General features: G+C 43.9%; 1 protein-coding gene across 5 annotated transcripts in view; it reads right to left on the minus strand.

The window, feature by feature from the left end:
• MDGA1 (MAM domain containing glycosylphosphatidylinositol anchor 1) overlaps positions 1-8,663 on the minus strand; it is a 424,007-nt gene extending 415,344 nt beyond the window's left edge. For 2 of the 5 annotated variants that reach the window (XM_040351805.1, XM_040351804.1), the window contains exon 1: positions 6,654-8,663. In XM_040351805.1, the coding sequence (XP_040207739.1) occupies positions 6,654-6,738 (85 nt within the window). In that variant the 5' untranslated portion in view covers positions 6,739-8,663. The remainder of the gene's footprint in view (positions 1-6,653) is intronic. The other 3 variants (XM_040351807.1, XM_040351803.1, XM_040351806.1) reach the window with 2 other exon arrangements.
• Positions 8,664-10,606: the final 1,943 nt, after the last annotated feature.

Consider the following 10,606-nt stretch of genomic DNA (forward strand, 5'->3'; position numbering starts at 1 on the left):
ATTTGTCTAAGGCCTCACAAAGCCTAGAGCCGTCTCTGACCTTAGGGTTCATCCATAGGTTGTTAGTGGTTTCTTGACCTACACTGATGGAATACCAGAAGGTTATTGGTGATGCCGGGAAGGTTTCCTCTGCCCTGGAGCTCCTTATTACTCTCCTGTCAATGCAGGTCAGGTTACTATCTCAACCCTTAACTAGGGTTTCATGAAACCTTAGGGTTCATCCATAGGTTGGTAATGGTTTCTTGACCAACACTGATGGAATACCAGAAGGTCATTGGTGATGCTGTGAAGGTGTCCTCTGCCCTGGAGCTCCATATTACTCTCCTGTCAATGCACGTCAGGTTGCCATCTAAAACCTCAACTAGGGTTTCATGGAACTGTAGGGTTTATTCATAGGTTGCTAGGGGTTTCTTGCCAAACACCGATGGAATACCAAAAGGTTATTGGTGATGCCGGGAAGGTGTCCTCTGCCCTGGATCTCCTTATTACTATCCTGTCATTGCAAGTCAGGTTGCCATCTCAACCCTTAACTAGGGTTTCATGGAACTGTAGGGTTCATCCATAGGTTGGTAGCGGTTTCTTGACCAACACCGATGGAATTCAAGAAGGTCATTGGTGATGTCGGGAAGGCATCCTCTGCCCATGAGCTGCTTATTACTCTCTGACAATGGTGGACTGAACAAGGTTGTTTGATGAGTTCTCTTTAACCCACCACCAATGCAGACCAAGTAGAAGTAGAGTAGAACCATTTTCAGGGACTCTCCATAGCTATCCTTTGATTACAACTGAGCTTACTATTTTCTTCACAATTTATGGACTTTTCCCAGAAACTATTAATGCTTCAGGTGATAAATAGACGTCTCATCCATCAATTCAGGGTGTATTTACCAAAGCTTCCAATGTAAGGCAACATTAGCTGGCAGTATTCTCTCTCTTATGGTTTCCTCCGTAACAAAACATAAGTGCCAATATTTAACTATCCTTAACCCCGCTCACTCACCCTTTTCTCTTTTGTTAAGCTACAGACTAACATTATGTATATAGGGATAGGATATCCCCGTGTTCTCCATACACACCTAGCCAAACTCCCTGCATGCTATGCTTTCTATAAACTCCAACTCTTAGCTGAGCTGTATCTGGCGTAGAAGTGGATGAGGAAACATTTAATATCTCATAACATTGTATCCCTCCAGGCTAGCCTTTCTTGGCTAGGGTTTCATGGAACCAAAGGGTTCCTCCAGCAGTTCCCACTGACACCAATGATCTTTTTCGCTATCTGTACAGGAAGAACATTCTTCTCACTGACCACCAATGTAAGGAACATTCTTCTCACTGATCACCAATGTTAGGAACATTCTTCTCACTGACCACCAATGTAAGGAACATTCTTCTCACTGATCACCAATGTAAGGAACATTCTTCCCACTGATCACCAATGTAAGGGACATTCTTCCCACTGATCACCAATGTAAGGGACATTCTTCTCACTGATCACCAATGTAAGGAGCATTCTTCCCACTGATCACCAATGTAAGGGACATTCTTCCCACTGATCACCAATGTAAGGGACATTCTTCCCACTGATCACCAATGTAAGGAACATTCTTCCCACTGATCACCAATGTAAGGGACATTCTTCTCACTGATCACCAATGTAAGGAACATTCTTCCCACTGATCACCAATGTAAGGGACATTCTTCTCACTGATCACCAATGTAAGGAACATTCTTCCCACTGATCACCAATGTAAGGGACATTCTTCCCACTGATCACCAATGTAAGGAACATTCTTCTCACTGATCACCAATGTAAGGAACATTCTTCTCACTGATCACCAATGTAAGGAACATTCTTCCCACTGATCACCAATGTAAGGAACATTCTTCTCACTGATCACCAATGTAAGGGACATTCTTCCCACTGATCACCAATGTAAGGGACATTCTTCTCACTGATCACCAATGTAAGGAACATTCTTCCCACTGATCACCAATGTAAGGAGCATTCTTCCCACTGATCACCAATGTAAGGGACATTCTTCTCACTGATCACCAATGTAAGGGACATTCTTCACACTGATCACCAATGTAAGGAACATTCTTCTCACTGATCACCAATGTAAGGAACATTCTTCTCACTGATCACCAATGTAAGGGACATTCTTCCCACTGATCACCAATGTAAGGGACATTCTTCCCACTGATCACCAATGTAAGGAACATTCTTGCCACTGATCACCAATGTAAGGAACATTCTTCTCACTGATCACCAATGTAAGGAACATTCTTCTCACTGATCACCAATGTAAGGGACATTCTTCCCACTGATCACCAATGTAAGGGACATTCTTCTCACTGATCACCAATGTAAGGAACATTCTTCTCATTGATCACCAATGTAAGGAACATTCTTCTCACTGATCACCAATGTAAGGAACATTCTTACCACTGATCACCAATGTAAGGGACATTCTTCCCACTGATCACCAATGTAAGGAACATTCTTCTCACTGACCATCACACTTATAATCAATGAGTTGTAGATATAGTAGTTATTAGAAGAGGGTTCCTTGAGACCGGAAAGTTATTTCAAGGGTTCCTCCATGCTAAAAAGGTTGTGTAAAGCTGCTCTGCACACAAGTGAGTCAGCCAAACCAATCCAGACCTCCGATTATTCCAACGAAGCTTTCATTTAAACCCCTCTGAGGTCATATCTGCTGGCTTGGCTCTCTCGGAGGACTTCGGAGGGGACAGGAGACGCAGGAAGTGATACTCAGCCAGTGTCACATAGTATGACTAAGACATACCACAGATGGCTCAGTCAGACAATCTTTTTTTTTATGTTTATTACAGAACAGAGCGTTCCGATCTGTTTCCACGCAATGTGCAGACTGTCAGCTCTGCGGGAGAGGAGCGTCGGGGATGACGCAGCTGATTTTCCCTCTCCAATTTTTTTTTTTTTTTAATAAGATCCTTTGTGACATATCTAGGTAGAAAAATAAAGATTGTAATAATTATGTACAGTCTGATCTTACTATGGGATGTCAAAACCACACATTTCCTTCCCTTATATCCATTTCCAGCTCTCCCCTGCAGTGCTGCACTCACTGCCTATATAACATGCAGCCTGTCAGTATACATATAGTATTTATTACACATATACTGTACAGCTGGACAGCTCTATCACGCTTGCTGTAAATAGCTGCACTGCCGCACAGCCTGTTTGCGTGTCCCATAGGACTTCCCTATAAGTGCAACATACCCTACAGCTATACAATGCAACAATGTATATCCTATATCATAATGCCATATAATAATGTCATTCTTTTATGTATTTATGTTAATGTCACCGCTACATTTCCAGCTTATATCCCACATTGCCTGCCATTTCTGCCATTCATTGTATACTTTACGCCCATGTTTTATGTATATTGCCATGCACAATCTCCTTCCCATTAGCGTGCTGCTCCTGTGCAGCCCTGCACCTCCATATACCGTGCTGTATAGTACATATGACCCTGCAATATGGTACATCCTGACCAAATGTCTCACATTCAGGTAAGAACACCTCCCCCCCCCCCCCAGCACATATTCCTTATACCGAGCTGTATAGTACATATGACCCTGACCAAGTGTCTCACATTCAGGTAAGAACACCTTTACCCCCCCCCCCCCCAGCACATATTCCTTATACTGAGCTGTATAATACATATGACCCTGACCAAGGGTCTCACATTCAGGTAAGAACACCTTTACCCCACCCCCAGCTCATATTCCTTATACGGAGCTGTATAGTACATATGACCCTGTAATTAATATGTTACAGCCTAACCAAGTGTCTCACATCCAGGTAAGAACACCTTTACCCCCCCCCCCCCAGCACATATTCCTTTTACTCAACTGTATAGTACATATGACCCTGCAATATGTTGCATGCTAAACAGGTGTCTCACATTCAGGTAAGAACACCTTTACCCCCCCCCCCCAGATCATAATCCTTATACTCAACTCTATAGTATATATGACCTTAACACCCCCGCCCACCCCAGAACGTAAATTAGAAGTTACAGACATCTGATATGCGTGTCTATTACAAGATGTCAGCCATGCAATGAGAAGATTATTGGACAGAGATGTCTCTATAGCAGGCTGCTGTTGCATGGAGTGGCAAGGGCTTGCTGGAGTTTGTAGTCCCACAACAGCTGGAGAACCACAATATAGTGCAAAAAAATAATAAAAAAATGTATGGAGAAATCAGCTAGTATAGCACATTGGAGAGACGATGGAAAAATGTAAGAGAATATTATGTAAAACTATTTGGGTTCATTGTCTTATCTGGTGGTATTATTCTAAATATATATTATAATATTATATATCTGATCTCTAATTTAAAATAATAACAATATTATTATTTTATATATATATATATATATATTAGTATTTGTCTTTATTATTATTTATTTATATATATATATATATATATATATATATATATATATATATATATATATAAATATATATATATATATATATATATATATATATATATATATATATATATATATATATATATATATACATATACAGAGGGAGAGAGAGAGATACATTTATATATATATATATTTTTTTCTTCCTTTTTAATATATATATATATATATATATACACACACACATATATATGTATCTCTCTCTCCCCCTCTGTATATATATATATATATATATATATATATATATATATATATAAAATAAATAAATAATAATAAAGATACATACTAATATATATATATATATATATATATATATATATATATATATAATATTGTTATTATTTTAAAAATAGAGATCAAATATATAATATTATAATGTATATATTTAGAATATTACCATCAGATAAGACAATGAACCCAAATAGTTATACATAATATTCTCTTACATTTTAAAATTTTTATATAATAAAAAAGAAGAAAAGATATATACATACATATAAATGTATCTCTCTCTCTCTCTCTCTCTCTCTCTCTCTCTCTCTCTATATATATATATATATATAATATATATATATATATATATATATATATATATTATATATATATATATATATATATATATATATATATATATATATATATATATATATATATATATAGATATAGATATATAGATATATATAAATAATAATAATAAATACTAATATAAAAATTATAATATATATATATATATATATATATATATATATATATATATATATATATATATATATATATATATATATTAGAATATATGTCATAGTAAGCTGAGGGGTTAGGACAGGGAGCTGAGATCAGGGCATAGGAGGTACAGCTATTCATACAGACGTGACATCCATGAGCTGATCTAGTGGCTGTCACTCTCTATTTACTCAAGTGACTGGTAAAGTGAGGTCACCAGGGTTGGATATCAGTGTATACTGACAGTGAAATATTGAATCACATACACTCATTGTAGGACGTGTACATTATTATATATGGATTAAAGGTAACCTGCTGATCTAAAGGAAAAATTCAATACAATGACATATACAGTACTGTATAACACAGCACACCTGTACAAAGAAAGACCCAACCTGTATATGTGTGTGGGGGGGGGGGGGACTGAAAGGGTTTATAAATCATTGGAGTGTATCAGAGCATGGGGTGCAACTCCTGATATGGGGGGGGGGGGGGGGATATCTTATATGTGTCCTGAGTACTCCATAAAGTGTCAAGCTGGGGGGGTGAATTATCAGCAGACATTGTATAGAGATATTGATGTATCAAATACAAAAACTCAATACTAATACAGATCTGTCCCCGAGAAGTTCTGGGTGCTCACAGAGCAGTTCAAGGGTAGAGAACACAGTAACTATAAATCTATTGATCTGTTATCTATAACATTTATGGTTTAATGATAATTGTATTACCTATAGATAATAGCAGGAGTTCAAAGAGCTATTTATGTATTTTCTATCTATCTATCTATCTATCTATCTATCTATCTATCTATCTATCTATCTATCTATCTATCACATCATATTACATATATTATATCATAGTTATCTATGTATGATCAATATGTATGATCAATTTAAATATCTATTTTGATAGTAGTTAAGAAAGCTGCCTGACCCCAAGAGCATTTGGACATGCAGCAATTTACTGCCACCCCCATTCCTGAATCTATCTATCTGTATCACTACATCTTATCTATCTATATCTATCTATCTATCTATCTATCTATCTATCTATCTATCTATCTATCTATCTATCTATCTATCTATCTATCTATCTATCTCTCTCTATCTAGAATATTTCTATCAGGATTAAGTGGCTACACACACACTGGGTACAAAAATCATATAGAATGGGGCTCCGGGTGCCCAGTAGGCACAGCTCACAGTCCTGCATGTCTGCCACAAAAAGAAACCACAATACCCTCAGATCTGCAGTAAGCCATGAGGTGTGAGGTACAGGGTGCCTCCTGGCACAGCAGTGAGCCCCTGTGCAGGCTCAACAATCTGTTTGCGGGGGGGCCTTCCATGTGGCCCCTGAAATGCCATGCGCTAGTATGGGAGCTCCTTGTTATGAGTAACCCCCCCCCCCCCCCATATTTTAAGATGCCTTCTATGCCCCCCTTACCGTAGGCTCCTTGTCCCCTGCTGCGCCCGGGGAGAAGAGACAGGAAGAGGATCCACAACATCTCCATCCTTCCGACTCCCAGCATCAGCAGCCAGACACATCCAGGCAGTGCCACCCTTCTCCAGTGCCAAGAGCCTGACCATCCACAGCCGATCACATCGCCCGCCTGTAATGCCCCCTGGCAGTGTGTGTGCAGCCCCCGGGTGTGGGGTGTGCAGAGGGTGAAGGGTGAGCAGAGGGTGGGATCAGCCAGTCTCCCTCCTGCCCTCTTAGTACATGTGATGTCCTCCTCTTCTATCTCCCATCCGATGCCAGCGCAATCCCCCGAGATGCCAATTGTCGGAATCCAACAGGTGCCTCGTCCTGCCCATCCAGCAGAGGGCACCCTTCTGCCACCACCTGTGGGATCAATGGACGTGGATGGATTCCTGGACCCCCTCCTGCCACCACCTGTGGGATCAACGGAGGTGAATGGATTCCTGGATCCCCTCCTGCCACAATGCAGCTTTACCAGGGTGGAGACAGACCAAGGAAGGGGTTAACAGTGGAGTACAAATAGAGAGGGAGGGTAATAATAATCTTCCCCCCAGTGCCCCCTTTATGCCAATCTTCATGCAATCCTGCCCAATGGAGAAGGACTGGTGGAGGTAGAATAAGTCCAGGAAAGGGTTAAAGATGGAGCAGAGAAGCGATGATAGCCAAGGGCCCCCCAGGGCCACCAAAGCACCTCCCAAATCCTTGTTTCTTCTATATGCAATGCTGCCGCTCCCTGCCAAAGATGGGGATGAAGCTCAGGAGGTCTGTAGGGTCCGGTTCTCTAGTAAAGGGTTAAAGATGTGGGGACCCTCCAGATGCGGAGGACCTGGAGAAGTTCCCTGCTGCTCCCAGCCAAGGATAGCGATGATGCTCAGGAAGAGGTCTGTAGGGTCCAGTCCTGGGAAGATGTGGGGGCCCCTCTTGGTCTCTCCAGAAGCTCAAAACCTGGAGAAGTTCGCTGCTGCTCCCAGCCAAAGGATGGGAATGGTGCTCAGAAGGTCTGTAGGGTCCAGCCCTGGGAAGGGTTAAGGATGTGGGGGATCCTGATGATGCCCAGGATCTGGAGAAGTTGCCTTCTGCTCCCAGCCAAGAATTGGGATGAAGCTCTGGAGGTCTGTAGGGTCCAGTCTTGGCCAGAGTAGAGGATCTGGAGAACTTCCCTGCTGCTCCCAGCCAAGAATTATGGATGATGCTCTGGAGGACTGTAGGGTCCAGTCCTGGGCAGGGTAGGGGATCTAGAAAACTTCCCTGCTGCTCCCAGCCAAGAATTAGGGATGATGCTATGGGGGTCTGTAGGGTCCAGTCCTGACCAGGGTAGAGGATCTGGAGAACTTCCCTGCTGCTCCCAGCCAAGAATTAGGGATGATGCTATGTGGGTTTGTAGGGTCCAGTCCTGGGCAGGGTAGAGGATCTAGAGAACTTCCCTGCTGCTCTCAGCCAAGCATGGCAATAGTGATGTGGAGGTCTTTAGTGTACAGTCCTGTGTAGGGTTGTCAAGGATGTGGGGGGGCTCCTCCTGGCCCCTTCCAGATGCTCAGGACCTGGAGAAGTTCCCTGCTGCTGCTCCCAGCTCCTCTTCTCCTCTCTCTGAGCTCTTTGATTCCCCTCCAGTTTATATGAAAATACAGAGGACCAATTACATGCTGTCTGTAGTGGAGGAGGCGAAGCTCTCCTGCCCAAATTTCCTGCCTCCCTCAGGACCAATTAGACAGAAGCCAGAGGATGGGCTGCAAAGCTGCTCTCCTCCTCCTCCTCCTCCTCCTCTGCATCTCTGGGTGTCTCAGTGTGTGCACAGCTGCTGGAAGGTGCCAGTCCTATCCACATCCTCTGGACTCTTGCAAGGGGGTGCCACCCTCAGGACTCCTGCAGTAGGGTGTCAGTCCCATCCATCCTCAGGACTCTTGCAGTAGGGTGCCAGTCCCATCCATCCTCAGGACTCTTGAGAGGAAGGTGCCAGTCCCATCCATCCTTAGGACCCTGCGCAGGGAGAGGCAGGCAGCAGTGAATGCAGAGCTGCAGACAGACAGACAGAGGCAGAGTGGAGCTTGCTTCTCTATACTCTGCCTGCCTGCTGCTGCTGCTGCTGCTGCTGCTGTGTGGGAGATGCATGCATACATAGATTTCCTCTGATTATTCTGTGCCTGCTATGGCACACAGCTGCCAACTGGATAACAATCCCCCCCTGTCCTCCTTCACCCCACATGTCATGTACAGATGGGGGGGGGGACCCCTGTACTCTTCAGGAAGGTCTCTCTTTACATTACAATTCACACTGTAATTATGTTGCTCTTCACTCTGCATGGAGCAGAGACACTGGGGCTGCAATTCGGCTTCTGCTTCATTTGTAACAAGTCTGATTAATCACTTTGTTTGCTTCTGTTACCCTTCCTGGGAGGGTATTTACCCCTGGAGGTGAGTGCCCATGCCAAAGTGATTGTTTTGTGTGTTGAATATTGATTGATTGTGTTTGATATTGGAAAGCATGCCAAGTGATTGGGCAGGTCTGTGTGCTTTGTCTGAACGTTTAGATGCTGACAGGTGTCGCTCTGTTTCATTTAAGAAGCAGAAAAGATTGAACACATTTTTATTTATTTTTTGTGAAGTCACGCATAGGCGTGTGCGCACAGGGGGTGCCAGCTGTGCCCGGGCACACCCTAATCCAGGGCTCGACAACCGGGCAATCGCGATCTACCTGTCAATAACGGGCAGGTGAAGGTTAGACTGTAAATATTCCTTGCCAACCCCAGGGGGAAAAAATAAATAATAATATTGTAATAAAATTAAATTAAAAAATAAAATAATAAAAAACTTCTGACACCGTCCACTGCCCTACTGACACCATCCACTGCCCTACTGACACCGTCCACTGCTCTACTGACACCATCCACTGCCCTACTGACACCGTCCACTGCTCTACTGACACCGTCCACTGCTCTTCTGACACCGTCCACTGCTCTACTGACACCGTCCACTGCTCTTCTGACACCATCCACTGCTCTACTGACACCATCCACTGCTCTACTGACACCGTCCACTGCTCTACTGACACCGTCCACTGCTCTTCTGACACCGTCCCCTGCTCTTCTGACACCGTCCACTGCTCTACTGACACCGTCCACTGCTCTACTGACACCGTCCACTGCTCTACTGACATCGTCCACTGCTCTACTGACACCGTCCTCTGCCCTACTGACACCATCTACTGCCCTACTGACACTGTCCACTGCCCTACTGACACCGTCCACTGCCCTACTGACACCGTCCACTGCTCTACTGACACCGTCCACTGCCCTACTAACACCGTCCACTGCCCTACTAACACCATCCACTGCCCTACTGACACCATCCACTGCTCTACTGACACCGTCCACTGCTCTACTGACACCGTCCACTGCCCTACTGACACCGTCCACTGCCCTACTGACACCGTCCACTGCTCTACTGACACCGTCCACTGCCCTACTGACACCATCCACTGCCCTTCTGACACCGTCCACTGCTCTACTGACACCGTCCACTGCTCTACTGACACCATCCACTGCTCTACTGACACCATCCACTGCCCTACTGACACCATCCACTGCTCTACTGACACCGTCCACTGCCCTACTGACACCGTCCACTGCTCTACTGACACCGTCCACTGCTCTTCTGACACCGTCCACTGCTCTACTGACACTGTCCACTGCTCTACTGACACCGTCCTCTGCTCTACTGACACCATCCACTGCTCTACTGACACCGTCCACTGCCCTACTGACACCATCCACTGCTCTACTGACACCGTCCACTGCTCTTCTGACATCGTCCACTGCTCTACTGACACCATCCACTGCTCTACTGACACCGTCCACTGCTCTACTGACACCGTCCACTGCTCTACTGACACTGTCCACTGCTCTACTAACACCGTCCTC

This window comes from Rana temporaria, chromosome 4 (assembly GCF_905171775.1).
Source record: "Rana temporaria chromosome 4, aRanTem1.1, whole genome shotgun sequence".
Classification (NCBI taxonomy): Eukaryota; Metazoa; Chordata; class Amphibia; order Anura; family Ranidae; genus Rana; species Rana temporaria.